The 23,844-nt window shown below is 44.8% G+C and overlaps 1 protein-coding gene across 2 annotated transcripts in view; it reads right to left on the bottom strand.

Moving 5' to 3' along the window:
- Positions 1–23,816, bottom strand: part of SEC14L1 (SEC14 like lipid binding 1) — a 51,789-nt gene extending 27,973 nt beyond the window's left edge. The window contains exons 1-2 of one of the 2 annotated variants that reach the window (XM_082442687.1): positions 23,682–23,816; positions 21,111–21,203 (exon numbers count right to left, since the gene is read on the bottom strand). In XM_082442687.1, the coding sequence (XP_082298813.1) occupies positions 21,111–21,173 (63 nt within the window). In that variant the 5' untranslated portion in view covers positions 21,174–21,203; positions 23,682–23,816. Of the gene's footprint in view, positions 1–2,706; positions 2,725–21,110; positions 21,204–23,681 lie in introns of those variants that run through there. The other variant, XM_082442688.1, reaches the window with a different exon arrangement.
- Positions 23,817–23,844: the final 28 nt, after the last annotated feature.

Below are 23,844 nucleotides of genomic sequence, written 5' to 3'. Positions count from 1 at the left end.
TTCTTCTCTCCATGAAACCCAAGAGTCATTCATACTTGTTGATAAATGAATCTAGTATGAGTTTCAAATCTGTTTGATCAACTAGGCTTTTTTAATTAAAGCCTTTTGTCTAGAAGCAGAATAGAAGGCTGCGCTACCTATTTAAAATTTTCTGGCATCAGAGGGAAATTTTTTAAAAAACAGGCAGCCTCTGAACGCACACCAATCATAAAGCCAACTTACAGGTAAACATCAGCTAATTCTTTCAAGGACAGCTGACTGAGGTGGCTCAAAGGCCTTTCTGAAGAGATTCTGGGGGCACAGGAACCACTGTCAGGCCACCGGCCCTGCCCGCCTCTGGAAGCCACACCTCCCGCCCCTGCAAGCTCCCTTCCTGTTCAACTCTTCCCCCAACTTTACCCACTGTATCCCTCCCTCTATAGCTCCCCAAGAGTTAAAGATCTAGTTTTGTTTTCTGCCTAGACTATAACCTCAGTAACTGGTTTTTTCTCTTTTTCTTTTTCTTTTTTGGTTTACCGACTGAAAAGTATCCCTTTGTTTTCTAGTTTACAAGTATTAATCCTAACTTGAAAATATATGATAGGTTTTACTCTTGATTCTAACAACCAAAATATTAGAAAGGTACTACTGAATCAAAAAGTATTATCTTTTTTTAATGCCTATGTTTTCCACTGCAATGTATAAAAATAATGGAACACTCTTCAGCAATACAATGTAATGAACTATCTTTCATCCACAATGAATGAATCCAAAATAATTATGCTGAATCAAAGAGGCTAGACAAAAAAAAGTTTATGATTCTATTTCCGTAAAATTCTAGGAAATACAAACTAATTTATAGTAACAAAAAGCAAATCAGTGGTTGCCTGGAGGTGGAGGTGTGTTGGTATGGGAAGGAGGGAGAAATTACAATGGGACATAAAGCACTTTTGGGGTGATGGATATGTTCACTATGGTAATTATGGTGATGGTTTCACAGGTATACATATGTCAAAACTTATCCAACTATGTATTTTTAAAACATATAGTTTATTATTTGTCATTTACACCTCAATAAAGTGAAAAAAGCAATAAAAACATAAATACATATAGTTTTAATTGGCAGGCCAACTCAGGGAAGCATTTCTAATAGTGACCAGTATTTCCTGATAAAGAAGCTTGACTCGCCATCAACAGCACAGCTGGAAAACTCAAGGTTAAATGAAAAGGAACGCAGCATAAAGGCTTTATTCATAATTGCCCAAAACTGGAAGCAATCAAGATGTCCTACGAAAGGTGAATGGATAAACAGACTGTGTGTGGTACATCCACACAATGGAGTCTTATTCAGCAATAAAGAGAAATGGGCTATCGAGACACAAAAAGACGTGCTAGAAACTTAAATGATTATTGTTTAATGAAAGAAGCCTGTGTGAAAAGGCTGCAGACTGTATGATCCCACCTATCTGACGCTCTGGAAAAGGCAACACTAGCGACAGAATAAAAAGACCAGGGGCTGCCAGTGCTGGAGGGGAGAAGGGAGGGATGAAGGGGTGGAGCACAGAGGAGTTATAGGGCAGTGAAACTACTCTGTAGGACACTGTCCTTGTGGACACGTGACATTATACATTTGTCAAAACCCACAGGCCTGTACAACACAGAGAGTGAATCCTAATGTAGACAATGGACTTTAGTTAATAATAACGTATAAACACTGGCTCACCAATTAAAACAAACACACCACGCAAGATGTTAATAATAGAGGAAGCTGTAGAGGGGTATATAGCAACTCTGTACTATCTGTTCAATTTTCTGTAAACCTAAAACTGCTCTAAAATCTATTAAATATGAAAAAAAGAAAGGGATCAAGTAACACCTTGGCCAAAGGTAAAAGCCTATTAACTACCTGTGGTATAAGAAAACAAAAAGAAAAGAAAAAAACTTCTTCTAAGAAGAACCTAGAGAAATCCGTAACATCATTTATTCAACAAACATTCACTCCAGTGCCCATGACAGGCACTGCAGAGCAGGCACCGGGGACGCAGGAATGGAAGGCCAGGGCCCACCCTGCCAAGAGCTCTCACCAAGGTGGGCAAGGGGGAAGGAGCAGCACCGCCTCCCCACGGCCGTACCATAAGCAGGTTCATGAAGATTAACGCATGTACTGGGCAGACTCTTCCTGTGAAACAAGTTTCTCCCCCCTTTAAAATGAGGAAACAGGGGCTTCCCTGGTGGCGCAGTGGTTAAGAATCTGCCTGCCAAGGCAAGGGCCACGGGTTTGAGCCCTGGTCTGGGAAGATCCCACATGCCGCAGAACAACTAAGCCCGTGCACCACAACTACTGAGCCTGGGCTCTAGAGCCCATGTGCCACAACTACTGAGCCCGTGCGCCACAACTACTGAAGCCCACGTGCCTAGAGCCCGTGCTCCGCAACAAGAGAAGCCACCGCAGTGAGAAGCCTGCGCTCCGCAACGAAGAGTAGCCCCTGCTCACCACAACCAGAGAAAGCCCGCACGCAGCAATGAAGACCCAACCCAGCCAAAAATAAATAAATAAAATAAATAAATTTATTAAAAATATATAATAATAAAATAAAATAAAATGAGGAAACAGAGGAGGACAGAAGTCACATCCCGGAATCTGAACCCAGGCGTGTCCCAGAGCAAACGTCATGTCTCAGAGCACAGGCCCTGGAAGAGAAGACCCGCCTTCAACCCCAGTCCTACCATCAGAAGAGGGCCTTGGGAAGGTTACTCAATTTCACTGAGCCTCAATTTCTTCATCTTCAATTCACCTTAGTTTCTTCATCTTCTTTAATGCACAGAATTGTGGAAGATTAAAAAAAGAAAATGTAGAGTGTTTAGCAGCCCTGACACGGGATAAGTACAAAACTCAAAAAATGTAGCTACTGTTCCAGGCTGCGCACAAACTTCTCAAAGACAAAAGTGATCACTAAGCAAAGACACTGCCACCCACAGTCCAGGAACCAACTTGGCTCTGCACAAAAAGAGGACGAGAACCTTTCTAATGTGAATGGCTTTAAAAACTAAACATTTTCATTTGACATTTACCTTCTCTACTATACTTTGAAAATGCACCCCCAAAACCCATGTGTTCACCAGGCTAAAATGATAATTATATCCTCCATGGCCCTAAAAACACAGGATGTAAATATCATGAGGCTTGGTTGGAAACTAATTATCTTAAGTTTATAATTAGCCAACTGAAAAAAAGAAGGAACTAGGTGTAAGTAATATCATATAGGTCTCTTTCCTTCTTTAAGGAAAAGAAAAAGCCAAGAGGGGATAAAGATAGAGATGATACTATTTCAATTTAGGCACTGAGTAAAATATTCCCTCTGTAATATGAAATACAAGAAACACATGGATTTAGTTATATAACTCATTAATTAGCTAAATATACTATACTCAGTTGCTGGAAGCAGAAAATATGGCCCCAAAGATAAACAACCAAAGCTGGGAAGAGAACTTTCATAAAATAAACGGGGGGAAGGGGAGTTGCTGAGGAACAAGATGTCCTCTGAAAGGTTAGGGTTACAGGTAGCCCTGAATCAGGCTTAATGCTAATGGTATCAACATCTTCCGCAGAATGAACAAACACAGTATACTTGGAAGGGAAAGAACTCGCGTCAGGAAACGAATTGCTCAGCTCCCATCACGGCCTGAATGAACGTAAACATCAGTCCGCTGTTCCCACAATCCTGGAACGTCATCTACTGTTCCAAGGACAAAAGCCTTCTCTGGGTAACCTTGCACAACTGTCTACCTGAGGGCGCCAGCACTCATGGCCTCACACTATTTTAAACACAGAGCTCCTAGCGACTTGCCGTCCACTCCCTCCCTGCCACCCCTGCCGCCCAATTACCAGGTATTCACCTCAGCCACATAACAGCGCCCTTCCCCTCCTCTCCTCCAGCACTGTCACTTCAGGACTCAGACACAAACCAAGGAGCCACACGGCAGAGCCAACGGAGAGCCCGGGCTGGAGTATCACCAGGCCTCGATTTGAATCTCAGTGGTACCACCTACAAGCGCCAGCCTTCTGTTACAGAAAAGAGCAAGAAAGGCTGCGAGCCACCAAAGGTGGAGCATTAGGGGGAAAGCTTACTGCCCAGCCGGGAACCAGGTCAGACACAGACAGATCAGAGGGAGAATGAGGCTGTGGGAAGAGGACTGGGGAGGAACTTCAAAGCAAAGACTGCAAACTAGCCCTGTCCAGAATCAGGAAAGCCAAGGGTCTGAGCGCTGCCTGCGGAGGGGCGAGATCCGGGTTTGCCTGGAGGTGAGCCAGCTGCAGGCGGTCTGGGCTTTCATGCAACCGGATCAGAGCCACGTTACCTGGGCCGTCCGCACCACGGTCAGTGGGCGAGGCGGCCAGGGCAGGGACGGTCACTTGGCAAGCAATTTAAATCTCAGTTTCCTCATTTGTAAAGTGGATTAAGAGAAGAGCCTATCCCGAAGGTACAAACTTCCAGTTACAAGCTAAATAAGTCCTGGGGATGTTAACTATACTGTATTGTACATTTGAAAGTTGGTAAGAGATCTTAAAAGTTATCATAACAAGAAAAAAAAACGTGTAACTGTGAGGGGATGGATGTCAACTAAACTTAGGGTAATCATTTCACAATATGTACCTAAATCATTACACTGTTAAATGAATACAATGTTATATATCAATTATATCTCAAAAAAGAGGGGGGAGAGGGGAGAAGACCCTACCCCACAAAGCAAGTGTGAGCAATGAATGAGATACTGGCATACAGCACCCGATACATGCTCATCATTATTCTTAGGTCTTTTAGAGGTTCTTTAAGTGTTTCTTAAATGGTGGTTCAGCTGTGAGACCCCCGTCTGCCCACAGGGGCCCAGGCAACCAGCTCTCCTTGAGGGGCTGTATGCCGTCCGGTTGCCCACTGCATGCTCAAGGCCTAGCACAGAGGAATGCCCGACCAGTCCCCTCCAGGAGATAAGATAAGAAGACCTCTGATGGCAGAACTCGTTTTGAAATTGTTTCCCATCCCCCTGTGGCATCCAGGCCTACTTTGCCTTCCCACTACATGACTAACATTCTCCAACGAAACTGCCTTAAAAGTTTTAAGCTTTGGGCTTCCCTGGTGGCGCAGTGGTTGAGAATCTGCCTGCTAATGCAGGGGGACACAGGTTCGCACCCTGGTCTGGGAAGATCCCACATGCCGCGGAGCAACTGGGCCCGTGAGCCACAACTACTGAGCCTGCGCGTCTGGAGCCTGTGCTCTGCAACAAGAGAGGCCACGATAGTGAGAGGCCCGCGCACCGCGATGAACAGTGGCCCCCGCTTGCCGCAACTAGAGAAAGCCCTAGCACAGAAACGAAGACCCAACATAGCAATCAATCAATCAATAAATAAATCTTTAGAAAAAAAAAAAAGTTTTAAGCTTTAAGTTAAAAACATGACACAGGGGGCTTCCCTGGTGGTGCGGTGGTTGAGAATCTGCCTGCCAATGCAGGGGCAAACGGGTTCGAGCCCTGGTCTGGGAGGATCCCACATGCCGCGGAGCAACTGGGCCCGTGAGCCACAACTACTGAGCCTGCGCGTCTGGAGCCTGTGCTCCGCAACAAGAGAGGCCGCGATAGTGAGAGGCCCACGCACCGCGATGAAGAGTGGCCCCCGCTCGCCGCAACTAGAGAAAGCCCTCGCACAGAAACGAAGACCCAACACAGCCAAAAATAAAATAAATAAATATTTAAAAAAAAAAAAAAAACATGACACAGTTGTATTTGAGGGCCATTCACAATCTAAAATTTCCTTCATGAAAAACAAACATGACCATGAGAATCACAAACATAAAAAGATATTTTTTTCCCCACCATTCCCCTGTTTGGTGACAAAGCAGAGTCAAAATGTTTATGTCGTGCTAATTTCCACAGACTTAAGTCAGACCCGGAAGTCGAAGACACTGCTATCCCTGTTTTCTATTCTCAGCCTCACCAGTCGATACTCAATTTTAAGTCAAAGAACTAAGACTCCTGATCCATCGCGCGGAAGGGCTGCCCACTATCAGTGAAAACAGCTGAGCCAACAAGCCACTCAAGTGAATGTTTATCTCCCTCCCCAACCTCTGGTTGGTTTCAACCTTGGTTGTGTGTCAAACAAAACCCAATTTAAGGACCTAACTGATTTGGATTCATGAAAGTATAGCAAAATCTATCTCAGAGAAATGGTTTGAGTAACGTACAAACTCCTTTTAAAAGGTAAAAGTTTCCTTGGACCTTTAATGTTAACCAGTTATTTTTACTATAATGTTACTTAAATATGTACAAACAAACTGGGCAAAAACTCATACAATTATAAAATTCAAACTATCAATATAGGGACTTCCCTGGCGTTGCAGTGGTTAAGAATCTGCCTGCCAATGCAGGGGACACAGGTTTGAGCCCTGGTCCAGGAAGATCCCACATGCCGCAGAGCAACTAATCCCGTGTGCCACAACTACTGAGCCTGCGCTCTAGAGCCCGCGAGCAACAACTACTGAGCCCGCGCACCTAGAGCCTGTGCTCCGCAACAAGAGAAGCCACCACAATGAGAAGCCTGCGCTCCGCAACGAAGAGTAGCCCCCACTCACCACAACTAGAGAAAGCCCGTGTGCAGCAACGAAGACCCAATGCAGCCAAAAATAAGTAAGTAAATAAATTCAGAAGTGGGTTGGTGGAGGAAAATGGCATGAACCCCACCCACAGTGTCAAGGCCCCCCCGCCGCCAAAAAAAAAAAAACCTAACAATATACATTTAACGGGAAGGATGACAGTTTGTTGAAGCTGAATTCCTCCTTCAACATGAATACGGAACTGATCAGCAAGGCACAGTTGCTTTCAAACCTGGCAGGCCCACACCAAGGGATGCTGTTTGATGATTCACCACTCCCGCCACTTTGCGCTATTTAAACCTGTATTTGTACAGCCCCCTGTCTGTGAAGTAACTTAGCTTATACTTGGCTCAAACACATCATTTACATATTAATTCCACCTCTATTCTTTTTGTATTTGCTTTCAACCATTAAAATAGTATTGTCTGGCAAACAACCGCAATCAAAAAATGGGCAGAAGACATTTCTCCAAAGAAGACGTATAGATGACCAATAGGCACATGAAAAGATGCTCAACATAGATAACTATTAGAGAAATGCAAATCAAAATTACAACGAGGTAACACCTAACACCGGTCAGAATGGCCATCATCAAAAAGTCTACAAATAACAAATACTGGAGAGGGTGTGGAGAAAAGGGAACTCTCCTACACTGTTGGTGAGAATGTAAATTGGTGCAGCCACTATAGAAAACAGTATGGAGGTTCCTTAAAAAACTAAAAATAGAGCTACCATATGATCCAGCAATCCCACTCCTGGGCATATATCCGGAGAAAACCATAATTCAAAAAGATACATGCAGGAGTTCCTTGGTGGCGCAGTGGTTAAGTATCTGCCTGCCAACACAGGGGACATGGGTTCAAGCCCTGGTCTGGGAAGATCTCACATGCCGCGGACCAACTAAGCCCGTGCGCCACAACTATTGAGCCTGTGCTCTAGAGCCCGCGAGCCACAACTCCTGAAGCCCACGTGCCACAACTACTGAAGCCCGTGTGCCTAGAGCCCGTGCTCCACAACAAGAGAAGCCACCGCAATGAGAAGACCACGGACCACAACGAAGAGTAGACCCTGCTCGCCACAACTAGAGAAAGCCCATGCACAGCAACAAAGACCCAACGCAGCCAAAAATAAAACAAATAAATAAATAAATTTATTAAAAAAAAAAAAGATACATGCACCCCAATGTTCATCACAGCACTATTTACAACAGCCAAGACATGGAAGCAACCTACGTGTCCATCGACAGATGAATGGATAAAGAAGATGTGGTTTGTGTTTAAAAACACACACACACACACACACACACACAATGGAGTACTACTCAGCCATAAAAAAGAATGAGATAATGCCATTTGCAGCAACATGCATGGACCTAGAGATTATCATACTAGGTGAAGTAAGTCAGAAACAGAAAGACAAATACCATACGATATCACTTATATGTGGAACCTAAAATATGACACAAATTTACAAAACAGAAACAGACTCACAGACATAGAAAACAAACTTATGCTTACCCAAGGGGAAAGGGGGTGGAGGAGGGATAAATTAGGAGTTTAGGATTAGCAGATACAAACTACTATATATAAAATAGATAAACAACAATGTCCTACTGTATAGCACAGAAAACTATATTTAATATCTTGTAATAAACCATTATGGAAAATATGAAAAAGAATATATATACGTATAACTGAATCACTTTGCTGTACACCAGAAACTAACACAACATTGTAAATCAACTATACATCAATAAAAAGAAAAAAGTACTGTTTGGTGCCCCCAAAATAAACTTAAAAGCAAAACATATTCTGTCTAATAGCACTTAGCTATGAATATGATAGGTATCCAGATGATCTCAATGTGTTTATTTTTTCCAATTATCAAAATAAAAGCACAACATTAACCAATCCCTGTTAGAGAATTAAAGGATAATAGTCAGAAAAAATAGAGGTATACACATCTTTAAGTAGATCTTTATACTTAAGATATCTTGTCTCTGTTAATAAATCTTGAAGGTCGAATGTTTAGCAGGCCATAGTTACTTAAGCCCTAGGCAAACAAGAATGTCTGGAGTGCTATGAAGGGTTTCTCTTCTCTTCGTTTTTTGTATTTGAAACAGTCACATGACTGATCCATGACCCAACGGAATCCAAAACATGCCATGATTTTCCAAAAATATTCCTAATCCATGAAATTTTGTGTCTAATAGAGAGCAAACTGAGTATATGTGACAATAAAAATAGCAGTTTTGCATATTCTTCTTCAAATTAAGCTGTATTTGGCAGAGAACTGTTTTACTTTCCAGAGTGTAAAAAATAAATTCGTGGACTTCAGAAGAGCATTTGATATTCCAGGGACCTGCAGCTGTCAGCTTTTAAAGATGCCATGTGTTTGCCCACATAAAAGAATGTAATGAGCTATGGAAATATTATCCGGTCTCATGAACCAGAATAAAAAATCCATCGTCAGTAGGCTGATAGTAGGAGTTGGTTTACTCCATCAGGAAAATATCTACCAAGCACTGCTTATTAAACGCCTAGATACAAGTTGTACCTCACAGACCTTGACGTGTTCGGTTCTCTGTTTTCTCTATCACTTCCCTTCCTTTATGGCAGGAGCCCCCATTCTGCTTCAGTGCATGCCCCCCAGCTCATCATTCTACATCTACTTTCAGATGCTCTTCTTTCTTTGTTAAGAAACTAACAGCGATGGCAATCATGAGATGTAACTTTAAAGATCTATTCTGAATAGGTGGAATGAAATACAGTGGTTGAACTCCTCAAGGAACTTGTCTTTTGGATCTGGAATCTATCAAATATAAAAGACCAAAAAAATAAACCTAGAGAGATATGCACTTATTTTTGATTGACATAATAGTCAAAAACTAGACTTTAAAAATGTACAGTAGGGGCTTCCCTGGTGGCGCAGTGGTTGAGAATCTGCCTGCCAATGCAGGGGACACGGGTTCGAGCCCTGGTCTGGGAAGATCCCACATGCCACGGAGCAACCAGGCCCGTGAGCCACAATTACTGAGCCTGCGCGTCTGGAGCCTGTGCTCCGCAACAAGAGAGGCCGCGATAGTGAGAGGCCCGCGCACCGCGATGAAGAGTGGCCCCCACTTGCCGCGGCTGGAGAGGGCCCTCGCGCAGAGACGAAGACCCAACACAGCCATAAATAAATAAATAAAAATTAAAAAAAAAAAAAGACACTAAAAACTCCTTAAAAAAAAAAAAATGTACAGTAAACACAATAGCCAAAAGGTGGAAGCAATCCAAGTGTCCACTGATGAATGAATGGATAAACAAATTGCAGTGTGTATATCTATATATACACGCATACGTGGGATTATTCAACTTTAAAAAAGGAAAAATCTTTTGACACATTACAACATGAACAAACTGTGGAGACATTATGCTAAGTGAAATAAGCAAGTCACAAAAGGACAAATGTTGTGTAATTTCTCTTATGTGAGGTATCTAGAATAGTCAAATCTATAGAGACAGAAAGCAGAAAAGGGGTGGGGCGTGCCAGGGGCTGGGGGTGGGGGATGGGGAGTTAGTGTCCAATGGGGACAGAGCTTCCGCTTGGGAAGATGCGAATGTTCTGCAGATGGATGGTGAGGATGGCTGTACAACACGTGAATGTACTTAATACCACCGAACTGTACGCTTGGAACTGGTTAAAATGGTAAATTTTACGTTATGTATATTTTACCACATAAAAAAAAGTACAAATCTACTCCACCTGAAAATTAGCAAATAAAGCCATACAAATAATTCAGTTAAGACCAGTTCAAGGAAGCACATGCTTGTTAATATAATTTTGCTATCACTAAATAAACTCAAGAACAGCAGTCTAGAGAAGGACATAAAGCAAATAGTCTCCTTTTAGTATATGTTCAATCCTGCAAAAGAAAACAAAATATAAGACTCTGTTATACAACTGTTAAAGAATCTATCCTTTCAAAATTTTTAAATTAAAAAAAGTTATAACTGAAACCAACTTCCTTTCTTCCTATTCCATTTACTACAAACCAAATTAAGGACATCTAAACCAGTGGTCCTCAAACCTGAGCAGGCATCAGAACCATCTCCAGGGCTTGTGAAACCAGACTGCTGGGCCTGCCCCCAGAAATCCTGATTCAGTAGAGAATCAGAATTTAGACTGTTCGAATTTGCATTCTAAACCAACTTTGTGTTCAGTAAAATGAAGATAACATGCAATTGGGGAAGAGCTTTCTCAATATTAATAGCATACATCCTGCAATGCAACCATCTCTTAAATCAATTTACTTCTTAAAATATGTACCTGTAGCTTTCAGTTCTGGACTTGGTTTTTAAAACATATATAGGCATTAAACTAGCAAAAAGAAAAACACACATTTTATGATTAGGACTACCTTATGTTACAGAGTAACTTATTCATTAAGAAAAAAAGAGTCATGTATCACCAACCTCTCAGGTTTAAACCTATAGAGATCTCAAAAAGAATTAGAAAAATTAGAATACCATTCTATCAGAGTCAAGAATTTTTAAATGAATTTTATGTTCTGTAGGAGAACCACAGAAACAAAATTTTTTATATACTTGGTATTCACTGCTATGGGAAAAAAGCCACTCAAACACCAAGTAATACATAAACCAGGACACGTTTGTCAGTCAACTATAGTAATTATAGGCTTCAGTTCACTGAACATAAACTCTATTTTACTCACAAAACCCAATTTGCATCAGATTCCTTCAAAACATGATATAAGTATAAGCAGTAAATCCAACCACAAGAGTATGTTCCAATGTGACCTTTTGTTGAAATTTTCACTGCCAGAAGCAGAGAAATGCAGGAAGCGAGAGCACGCATCCCAGGACTCGCTTATTCTTTAGACACATCAATTTCTGGGGCCTTCCTCTATGCTCGGGGTCAAAAGCAGAACATTTGGTTCCCACCCTCAAGACACTCGAGTGGAAGGGAAGGTGACAAGCCTAGCGACCCCGGCAAGGCAGGAACCAGGGAGGTGACAGTGGGACACCAGAGCCCAGAGCGGGAACGCCTCTGAGAACAGGATCTGACCGGTGAGAAGGATGGAGAAAGGCCCTCCAGGCACGAAGGCCAGGAAGCAGAATGGCACACTTGGGAAGCGGCCAGTGACCCCACAGAACTCGAGCGGGGAGCACGTGTGGGTCTCGCCTGCGGAGACAAGACTACGAGAAGACCTTAAGAGGCAGAAGGCGAAGGGCTCCGGGATGGAGCTAAAGGGTCTGGATTCGTCTTGGAGGTGAGGGGCAGCCACTTGAGAAGTTTAAACTAGCAAGTGACATGGTCAGATGTACAACTGGGAGACTCGGCGGCAGCAACCCTGAGAAAGAGCGGGTGGGAGAGACAGGGTTGAGATGCAGAGCCCGTAGGTCACTGCAGGGACCTGGACGTGAAGGTACGAGCTGTGATCTGAGGCTGAGCCAACAGGGTCAAAGGAGCAGATTCAGACCCAGGTCAGAAAACCTTCTCAATGGGCGAGGGTCCAGCCATCACCAGGGCTGAGGGGGGAGGGGGGCTGTCAGGGATGTCTGGGTTCCGGGTCTGAGGGTTGGGTACGTGGCAGTGGCACTCATCAGAAGCAGCAGCTCAGAGGAAAAGTAGAGCTTTTCAGAGGAATTTTATTGCGTGTGTGTGTGCGTGTGTTTTTTCTGTTGGTGTGCTCTTTGTGGGGCAGGAGGAAGGTGTGGACTCTTGTTTCAGATGTACTAAATCTGCTTTGGAATGGCCAGGTGGAGATGGCCTGGCAGGGAGCTGGCTGGAAATCTGGAAGCTCCTGCGTGTAGGCTGAAGATAAGCTTTGAGAGCTTTGGTATATAAAGTGACAGTTGAAGCCACGGGTTTAAATGAGGCTGCCCAGGAGGAGATGTCGGGTAAGAGGGAGCTGCATATTCCTAAAATAGCATTAACTACCAATTAAAACACCTGTGATGTCCAGAAAACACAAAATATTCAACCAGGGGGTCTCAAAATAGCAAAACAGGTTATCATTAGAGGAAGAGTCCATCTGTACCCAAGAAGGCAAGGAGGTGGGTGGAGTAACAAAAGCAAGGGCGACCAGAGGGAGGGCCAGAGACCCGAGAGGAAGAGAGCTACCACCAGCCGTCTAATCAAACAGGCGAGACATTTAGAACCGGACACTTAACAATCACTCAGATCTGCACTATGCATGTGAACGGTGCACTAGGGATACTCTAATGCAAAAACGTGTAGGAGAGATCTATGAAATACTCGTGGCAGACTTCGGAATGGAAAAAGGATTCAGTACATATCACGATATATTTAGCAATTATTTTACAGAGTGATAATTACATAAACCTACATACGTACATACGAAAAACAAAAACAAGGCCAGTACTCCTAACGTCAAATCGTACCTTTCAAGAGAACTGTAATGCGATACATGCTTTCTGTTGCAACATATAAAATTATTCCACTAGAAGTATATTAAATTGTCAGTTTCACTCTCGCACAGGTTAAAAATCAAGATAGAAGGATAAATTATCACACCTGCCAACGCAAATCCTCTCTTCAGTGAACTTCTCTGTGGGCACTTCCCCAGCTAGACTGACATCCCCATCCGGGGCTCTAATGAAAGGAGCACAAACAAAGGACTGGCCAGCACCACTGCCACCACCCGCCCCCACCTCAGCGGTCCCCAAGGGCTCACAGCAGACCTACACAGAAACCCTCTTAATCACACCTGCCAGTAAATTAACCCCTTTCAACTGCTCACTATAAACAGTAGAATCAATGAAGTGGGTTACAAAGTAACTATAAATGGAAAGACCCAGTTTAATTTGGGGAAAAAAATGTTTTGCATCCTATTTGCAACTCAAAATTACAAAGGATAATCATGGGGATGAAAAAGGAGCAGCCAGTTTTAACCACTCACTTCAATCTCTATCAGCGAATGTTTAAACAGAGCTGCTAAAAAGTAGATGAACTGATTGGTCTGAGGTCTGCGCTTCCTCCCTGTGCCTATTTGCCGTAATGAACAGTTAAATCAGCAAAAGGTTAAGGTAATTGAAAAGGACAAGTGACCTAGTTTCTGTAACAAAGCCATGGCAGGAAAGAAAACAAAGGAAAAGGAGGATGTGAGGGAACAGAGGAGGCTGAAGAAACATAATAACCAAATGCAAAGGTTTATTTGAAGCAGGATCCAAACAAGTTGTAAAAAGACATTGTTTTAGGGGCTTCCCTGGCGGCACAGTGGTTAAGAATCCACCTGCCAATGCAGGGGACAGGGGTTCGAGCCTTGGTCCGGGAAGATCCCACATGAGCAACTAAGCCTGTGTGCCACCACTACTGAGCCTGTGCTCTAGAGCCTGCAAGCCACAACTACTGAGCCCACGTGCCACAACTACTGAAGCCCGCACGCCTAGAGCCCGTGCTCCGCAACAAGAAAAGCCACAATGAGAAGCCTGCGCAAAGCAACAAAGAGTAGCCCCCGCTCGCCGCAGCTAGAGAAAGCCCGCGCACAACAACGAAGACCCAACACAGCCAAAAATAAATTAAATTTAAAAGAAAAAGACATTGTTTTAGACAGCTGAGAAAGTCTGAACATGGACTTGCTATTGGATGACATGGGGGGAATTATCAGTACTCTTGTCGGGTGGATGATGACACGGAGGTTACCTTTTAAAAAGAAAAAGGTCCTTATAGTCTGAGGTGCATGCTGAAGTGTTTTGGGATGAATTAACAAGATGCCTGAAATCAGCTTTACATACACCAGCAGTGGAAAAAGTGGGGAGAGCAGATGAAACAAATTGGCAAAATGTTGATGCTTTTGGAGCTGGGCCATGGGTACCTTTCTCTCTACTTCGGTATGCTTGAAATTTTCCATAATATAGGGTTTACCTGTTTGGTTTTTAGACAAAAACAGGTAAATCAAAGAGGCAAGGAGCTGAATCAGATCCTGCTTTATTTCTTCTTGAAATATCTCCTACTGAACCATAACTGTCTTCACCTTAGCACATTAAAAGTAATTCAGAGTGCATAAAGTATTGGGAGAGTGGGTTTAAGAGAACGGAAAAGGCCTGGTTCTGTACAAAACAGCGTACAATGGAAGTATACTATAATTGCTCATTTTCAAAGCTAAGCAAGTCTGACTACAATCCCAGCTTTTATTAAACGCAATAGCATTTACACTATGGCATTCAAAAACTTGATAAATAAAAAGAGTACAATCTCCCCCACTAAAAACTGCCCAGGATCCTTAATATAACATTAGAGAAACTGGACCATTCCCCTTCACTCCTAGACTGAATAAAACTGGTTTTTTTTGTTTTGTTTTTTAATTTTTGTTTATTTATTTATTTATTTTTGGCTGTGTTGGGTCTTCGTTTCTGTGCGAGGGCTTTCTCTAGTTGCGTCAAGCGGGGGCCACTCTTCATCGCGGTGCACGGGCCTCTCACTATCGCGGCCTCTCTTGTTGCGGAGCACAGGCTCCAGACGCGCAGGCTCAGTAGTTGTGGCACACGGGCTTAGTTGCTCCGCGGCATGTGGGATCTTCCCAGACCACGGCTCGAACCTGTGTCCCCTGCATTGGCAGGCAGATTCTCAACCACTGCGCCACCAGGGAAGCCCTAAAACTGGTTTTAAAGTTAGCGACCCCAAAATGCAGACTGCTTATTCCTTTGAGTAAAAACAAATTCTATTGCATATTAGGCTCACTGAAGATCTAACAAAACCTCAATTAATGAAAAAGATGTATTTCAACATCACACCTAACCATCAGAAACTTGGAAACTACAAAAGGGCCCAGGGATAAAATCTAGGATGAGAGGAAGAGGATGTGCTTCGAAAAGAAAAGCAAAAGATGGAATGAAAATATTTCATAACTGAAATAAAGGTAAAAACCCAATATGCATGGGACTCAGGTCAGAGGAAGAAAACGAAATCCGAGGAAAGGGGACTGGGGCTGCCAGTATCTTCAGGCAAGGAGGAAGGGGTGGGTGAACACACAGGGGCTTCAGGAGGCAGCCACCCGCCTCGGAGCAAGAAGGCAGAGCAAGACGGGCTCCGGCAGGACCCCAACCAACAGAGGAACAATCTGGAAACGGATGCATGGGGAGGCCTCCTTGGGAAGCGCTCTACCGCCCGGATTTCTGTGCACCTCGCCCCCGCCCCCGCCCCAGAAAGAGCCAACTTGATTGCCCTTGGGGTGAGGCTCCCCTCAGACTGTGCTGCGATACACGAGCCTACCCCGGGGTCCCCCACATGTCTCCCCAGCTGTCCTGATGTATAAGCTGTGAATGGATGAAATAAAGCTTAAATATAAATACAAATGTCTATTTAATCTGAAAGAGACACACATTCAGAGCTTATATGCCAGCATATGACTCTGCTGATTCATCTCTCCTTGTATTTGGGAGCGGGACAGGGGCTGGCTGTCAGAAAGGGATGGGGGAGGCGGTGGATGTTTCCAGGCCCTGCCTCACCCACCGTCACGTCTGTGGTCTGCTTAGTTCTATCACGTCCTCACAACAGTCCCCACTAGTGACCAGCCTAGTCACTAGGTTACAGAGCACGTCTGTGGCGGGGCCCAGCTCTGCACCTAGTATCACAGCAAATCTCTTTCTCCTCCCTTCATCCTCTAGTCTTGGTGGGAAGACATGAGGTATCTGAGGAAAGAGAAAATGAACGAAAAAAACCAGAGAACAAAACAAACAAGAGAATGAAAAGAGCAGAAGCAAATGTTGTTCTGGGGGCCACTCAATCAGCAACCACACGCTTGCAAAGAGGGCTTTTCGGTTACTCAATCTGTAAAAGTACATCACTTAAACTACTACGAAATTTGTCAAATGGGTTTTGCATAATTTATGAAGATGTTAAAAAAAAAAAAAAAAAAAGCCAACTTCATCACAAAAGGGCTTTGCTCCTAAGGGAGGCATTGGTTAACTGAAGGGTCAGAGCATGTTACTTTTTTTCCATGGAGAAAACATAAATCCCTTGTCTGAAGACAGGCCACAGATCTGAGCTTCAGCCACCAAACCCACTTCCCACATCCTCACACGAAAAGCTCAGGTGAACAAATAGCCACCAGCTGATCAAAGATATCTGAGTGCCTGCTACGTGCCTGGTACAGAAACTGGAGGGAACAAGGGAAAAAACAAAGCCTCTGCCCTCGAGGAACATAGAAAATAGTTAGAGAATAAAAGAAACTGATTACCTGCCACTGACTACACCGTTAAGGAGGAGTCGGAGGAAAGGGAGAGAAACACGGAGGGCTTCTTAGCAGCATCAGGGAAGCGGGTGGGCCAGTAAGATTAAGATTAGACAGCTGGGGAAGGTGAACATCTAATGCAGGGAAGGAAGTGTCAAAAGAAAGGGTGGGGGGCAGGAAAAGACACCGAGTGGCAAACAGGGACAGCACAGAATAGAGGTAAACATTCATGCTGGGAAGTTTGCATAATTATGAAATAAGCTTAAACAGAGAGGGTAGGACACGAAGGGCCCTGAAGAAAAAGCAAAGAAGTTTAGAACGGATATGACTGATAACAGAGATCACTTCAACAGAGGGCTGACAAGTGGAAACAGTGTCTGGCAGGAGAACACAGTACGGACCAAAGGGAGGAATGTATAAGTAAGAAAATAACAGCTCTGGTCACGCCCTCCAAAGGCTGGACCGAAGGCGGTGCTCAGGAGAGAAAGGGACAGAGATGTGACTTGAGAGCACAATCTAAAAGATGCATCTGCTAGGGATACAGATGGCCCAGGGGGTCTGGGGGCACGATGACAGGACGGAGAGAACAGGGAGAGCGTGCAGGTGCGGAGAGGAGAGAGCGACGTGACCAAATCCGTCGGATGACAGGAAGCCCACTCGAAATGGGGCTGGACGAGGCAGCGACTCGTGGCACGTCACAGAGAGCTGTGGGGCCTCTCCTGTCACGCGCTCCAATGGCAGCTGTCCCCAGATGAGAAAAGGATCAGAGACAGGTCCTCGCCTCCCCCGCCACTGTGACCACAGAGGCCTCGGCCCGTGCCCGACCCCCTGACTCTGCACGTTACTCTGTTCCATGGACTCTCTCTCCTTCGTCCTCCCTCTGTATCCTTTATGAAGGGGCCATGAACACCAGAAGGGAGAAAGCTGTAAGTTTTAAAATTTGTATTTTAACTCAGAAATTTCAAAATGAAACACTCAAACCCAAGCATCTCGGAACCACAGCTCCCACCTTAAGTCCCTTCTCTGCGGGCACCTCACTAGGCCCGGGTGAGACCACAGATCCTTGAAGGCACAATCCACTGGAATGTTCTGCACTGATTAAGTTCTCCTCCCACAAGTCAGGCAGAGCAGCCCCAGGAAATGTTTCTGGTTGAGCTTGGAAAGGTCACGGACATCGTCAAGGGCAAGAACCCTCATGACACACTCCAGGATACACATCATGATAAAAAGAACACCAAACTCCCTACCTCAGCTGACTGTGGGAGCTTTAACTTCTCTGAGGCTCACATGCCTCACCCTCAAAGGGCGCTGAGCTGGGGGACTTCTCGACTCACTGACGCTCCAACAATTGTTCCTGGGCTCACATCTAACAACAGAATGTCCCCCAGATGCCACAAATGCCTCCTGAAACACCTTCACTTCAATTCTGTTTGTTTACCATTAACATTTACATGATTTCTTAATTCTACCAGTATACTGACCCCAAAACAAATCATCAGTTGTCATTAAATCAATCAAAATCAATTAACATACTTGATACCCACTGTATACCTACTGACACAAGCACCTCCTACCTCAGCATATCCTGGCAATCCTAAATTACAACAAAACTTTTGGTTAAAACAAAGGCCTTAAGTGAACGGAACAGCATCTCCTCCAGCGGTCATCACAGGACCCTGTCAATTAGGACCTGGATCCACCTGTCAATACCACAAGCTGATCACCTGACGAACACTTGTGTCACTGTCACATGCTGTGATTACTGAAGCACAAACACTTTCTGCGGTTCTCAAAAATATTTCTGTTGAAGCTACAGTTCCGTTCTTGCATTAACTATATACCTCTTTGCTCATCCTGAATGAAATGAAAAGAACATTTTTAGAGTAACTCTTTTATACCACTGTTTTTCATCAACAAGAGAAAAAACAGAGCAAGGAAAATACTGAGGATTCTATGTTGTGCAATTACAATCAGAAAAGCGGCAAGTGACACCACAAAAATCACTACAGGCTTAACGAACATTCTAGTCTGTACCTAATTCTGGAAGGAAAAAGGTAACATACTTCATTTTCAGATTAAAAAATAATTTCTAACAACTCAAAAAAAATTTACCACTGCTTAAAACAAAAGCAAGTGAAAAATCAGTTAATTTTAAAAGATTGAGGGGTGGCTGAGAATTTCAATTTCAATTTCTTCTGTAAATCCATGCATAAAAGTGACAAGGCAAACTGTACCATTCTGAAAACTGTAAAGAAAGGAAAATAAGGAAGCTGAACATTAGACAATCAAAATACCTCTTTATTAAAGCTAGTGTCTGCAGAAGAGATTAGTCTTTGCCTCAAATGATCAGGGTTGCATCAAGATTTTAAAATCGTCCTTAGCGTTCTGGAAAACATAAGACACCAGTCTCATGCCTGCCCACTCCACCCCCGGGCATCTCCCGGGCTCACTGCCCTCCACCGCCCCACACAAATCCCCCAGCACCACCAGCCCCTGCCAACCGAAAAGGGATAGGTGACCGAGCCCCACAAGGAATCCACAGGCCGGCCAGCAACCGACTTCCTGGGCCCAGGGGGAAGGACCAGATCTAGTCTCTCTAGAATCTGAACTAGGAAATGTGACAAGAACCGGTCACTTAGAAACTGAAAGAAGGCAACAAGAAATGCCACAAAGGCAAACTGGAGCCAGAGGGGTTATGACCAGCTGAAAAAGCACAGGAGCTGAAGCCGCAGGGGAGGGAAAGGCAGGAGAGAGCAAAGCAGCCGGTTGGTGGTGGGGGGAGAGGCAGATGGAGGAGGCAGAGTCCCGGGGTGGGGGGCGGGAGAGGGGGGGAGTTCCGGGGACAACTGCTGCCGGGAACCACCCTCCGATGCAGGGCTCTTGGAGCTCAGCCGTGGCGCCTCGCATTCCTGGATTTCTGCACGATCTCATCGCACACAGCATGTGTTCCACCGACAATACCCCCTCTCAGGCCGGAGTGGGCCTCTGCTCCTTGTGACCAAATGCCAAACCAGCACCCAGAACATGCAAACAGGAAGCAAGCCTTTCTGATAAGCCCTAGACATAAAATACTGAACAGTCCTAGTATTGAAGGAACATACAGAACTAAAAAATACGCCCCCAACAACAACAAAAAACCCAAACCTCACACCTGACAGAGAAGGGGCACAAGGGAACTTTCTGCGGTAATGGATGGAAAGGCTCTGCATCTTGACAGGGATGCGTGTCACTCTTTAGTCAAAACTGATCAAACTATCAACCTGTGACCATTTCACTGTCTATAAATTATACATCAATTTAAAAAACAGACGCCCTAAATCTAAATTTTTCCCTTGAGAAGACTTGAGTTTTGTTTTGTTTTCCAAAACTAAATTGATCTGGATAAATCTCACAAACGATGCTGAGTAGGAAGAAGCCAGATGCAAAAACACCTGAGTTTCTATTTATACACGGAACAGACACAGAGAAATTCATCTCCGTGTCATAGCCAGAGTCGGGGCTAACTACGCGGGACCAGGAGAGCCGAGAGGGACCCTCATCGGGCCGGAAGGTTCTGGTTCTTCATCTCGGTTCAGACTGACACTTTCATCAGGGCATATTTCATGACAGAGGCATCTTCCTGTACATCCACTTATATTACACCTTAACAATAACACAAAAGAGAAGGGAAAGGAAAGAATACCTTATACTAATCTAAAAGGGATTGGCAAAAAGTTTGTTTTGGGTTTTGGGGGGATTTTTTTGCCTCTAGTGAAATGCTTATTTTGAACCAAACTCTTTAGGTAGTAACAAAGAAAATTAAGACTTTAGTTACCCCATTTGTAGAATTCTAATATGACTCATGAATTTGATATTAGCGGAGGAAATTCATTCAACAGAGTCCTTAGAATCTGGTACATTAAACCCCATCCTATGTGTCAGTTCCACATGGTGAATTCACCCATAATCTAAATGAGCAGCAGAGGGAAAAAACCACTCTCCACATCCCTTTTCTACTTTAACAAACAAAAAAAGAGCAAAATCCAGAGGAGGAATTATTTAGTCACAATCCCACTTCTGTGTTTTTCAAATGGAGAATTAACTGAAATTCATACATTACCCTGAGGTGAATTATTTAAAAAATAAACATGCAGATTTTGATTTTCAGAGACTTATAGTTTAAAAACATTTCACAAACTTGATAAAGTTCAAAAGCATAAAAACAGAACAAGTAAAAGTGGAACAGGTCACCAAATTTGAATACCTAAAAAAATAAGAAGCTGAAGAGTAAACTGAAAAGTACTTACAGCCATAATTAATTCAAAGGGGTGTTTATACACCCTCACTGGTGACTGGTATTTTTGCACCATGATTGCAATAAAACAGCAATCCTCTCACACCTGCAAAACACAAACATTTGTGATAAGTAAACAAGATGTGGAAAAAATTAAATCTGCATTTACACAACATACTACAGTCTAAGGAATCTCAGTGGGTCATAATTCTATGCACGCAAAAGTCAAAAGACGAGGCTTAATTGTACAAGGACAAGGGAAGGCGATAAAGACAGTAAGAAAAGGTGAAGAAAGCCCAAGTGGAGTGAGGGAAGAAGCAGCTCTGGTCTGAGGGCTGGAGGACTCCATTGCCCTACCTGCCTCACCGCCTCTCCAGGGGCTGCCCTGGGTCCTTTCCAGCAGTGAAATGTCATGATTCCATTATTCTGGTAACCCATACAATTAGTTCTTGAATCATTTTCTCTTCAACAACTTCCATTAGAAGCCAAATAAAAATGGTGGCACTCCAAGATATTAAGCCCAGGACACACAAAAATAAAAGTGGAAAAAAACACTAGTGTGTCTCAAATTATGGGATACTCCTCAAAAGATATTTTCAAAGGAAACTTGTCAATTCCCACTTTCTAAGTGCAAGACCACAACTTTAGGGACTTCCCTGGTGGTCCAGTGGTAAAGAATCTGCCTTCTAATGCACGGGAGGTGGGTTCCATCCCTGGTCAGGGAACTAGGATCCCATGGGCCGCGAGGCAACTAAGCCCACGCACCACAACTACTGAGCCTGCGCGCCACAACTAGAGAGAGAAAACCCGCACGCCGCAGCTAGAGAGAAGCCCGCGCACCGCAGCTAGAGAGAAGCCCGCGCACCACAACAAATATCCCGCCTGCCACAACTAAGACCCCACGCCGCAACTAAGACCCCACACAGCCAAGAATTTAATTAATTAATTAATTAATTAAATATATTTTTTTAAAAAGACAACTTCAGGGACCTATCTTCAAATGGCAGAGACACCACCAAGCACTCTGGCTAGAGGCTCCACTGACTTCTCCAGCCTCAAATAGCTGTAATATCAGGAAGCAATCAACTAAGTGCTGAAGCCTACTTCAAAGTCAGGAATCCTCCTGCCAGGGACACATTTACACACTGGCCCCAGCCTACCTGGATTTTTCTGAAAACACACTTTTATTTGGAGTCCTCTATGGGACTTCACTTCCCTATTTAAAAGGGAGGAAGAAAAATAAATCCAAAGAACATACCTGTCCTGCCGAGGATAATCATTAAGAATGTTATTTTATGCTGAATATGGTAAGAGGATATTCAGAAGTACCAAATGTAATATCCTCAAGGAGTCCAAAGTCTAGCTGTAAAAAAAGAAAACTTTACGAAGATATGTTTTATATCATAAGATTCCTACCTATATTATTACATTTAAACAGGTCTGGAACCTCCTCTGGTACGTTTCGCATCTCTCTCAGAGAGAACAGGTTCTGGCGGAAAACAGCCATATCTGGCACTCTGAAAACTGCTGAAGAATAACTCTGGGAGACCTCAAGCAAGTCATTTGACTTCCCCCGGACTCAGATCCACCTCTGCAAAGCGAGGTTTGGGGTGAGATAATCTTGAAAGACTTCCAGCTCTAAAATCATGAGACTCAGAGACAAACTCCTGAATCCACCACAATCAACTGGAATGCTGCCATTAATCTTGATTCTGGGACCGGCAGGTCCTGGTGCGCTGGGACCGTGTTCTATTTAGCTTTGCCAACCTGATAATGCTGGTGCCCAGCAGGAATTCAACAACCTTTTAAATTTTTAATTAGGAAAATTAATTTTAGGATATCTCCCACAGAAGGAGAGGCTGATTTGATACGGGGTATCAAAAGGGGTGGGGGGAGAATGTAAAAAAAAAAAAAAAAAAAGAGGAATGCTCGGTTAAGACTCGGTAACACCCATTCGGGATTCCACTGCCCGGCAGAACCCAAAGCGACTACGCTCAAGAACCTGCTAATTCACGAGCTTCTGAACTCCTGCCAGTTCCCAGCTTCCGATGCTCTGGTCCAAAGAAACGTCCTACGTGGGAATCCGGAGTTACAACCGCCAAGTGGCACCGTGGACCAGGGCAACCTCTACTGCATGACAATCGGTGCTTAAAAATTAGCCAATGGCCAGACCCAGTGAGTCCACCCCGAGCAGGCTCAAGGGGCAGCCGGGCCCTCCGCTCGATCCGGGGGTCCGGCGCGGCGGCTCCTCGGGCCCCCAGCCCCGGCCGACCCGGGGAGGTGCGCCAGAGGCCGGCTGGGACCCCAAACTCTGCTTCCCCCAGGAGGGGTCCCGGGTGGGAATATGGGCGGGTGGGGGCGGGGAGGGGGCGACCAATACAGTAGGAGCAGCGCGGGGGGCGGCGGGCCGGAGGCGGGCGGGAAGACAGTCCGCTCCCGAGTCGGGGAGCCGGGGGGAGCCGGGGGGAGCCAAGAGGCCGGGGAAGGGCAGGCAAGGCGGGGAGGCGGACGCGAGAGCCTCGCGCCTCCCGGAGGGGCCGGGCCGGGGGCGCGCTCGGAGCCCGCCTAGGAGACGCGCGCCTACCTCTTGTCAGAAGGGCCGGGCCGGGGACGCGGGGCGGCGGGGGGTGCTCATGCCGGCGGCTCCGCGGTGCCGTCGCCGTTCGACTGCTGGCTGCGGCAGCCCAGCCGCCGGTTCCGGGGAGTGGGCCGTGGGGCGGGAGCGGGAGGGGCCCGGCGAGGCTCCA

This window comes from Balaenoptera physalus (genome assembly GCF_965194825.1).
Source record: "Balaenoptera physalus genome assembly, chromosome: 20".
Lineage (NCBI taxonomy): Eukaryota > Metazoa > Chordata > Mammalia > Artiodactyla > Balaenopteridae > Balaenoptera > Balaenoptera physalus.
Note: the sequence above shows the minus strand (reverse complement) of the source record. Positions and strands in the feature narration are given on the sequence as shown.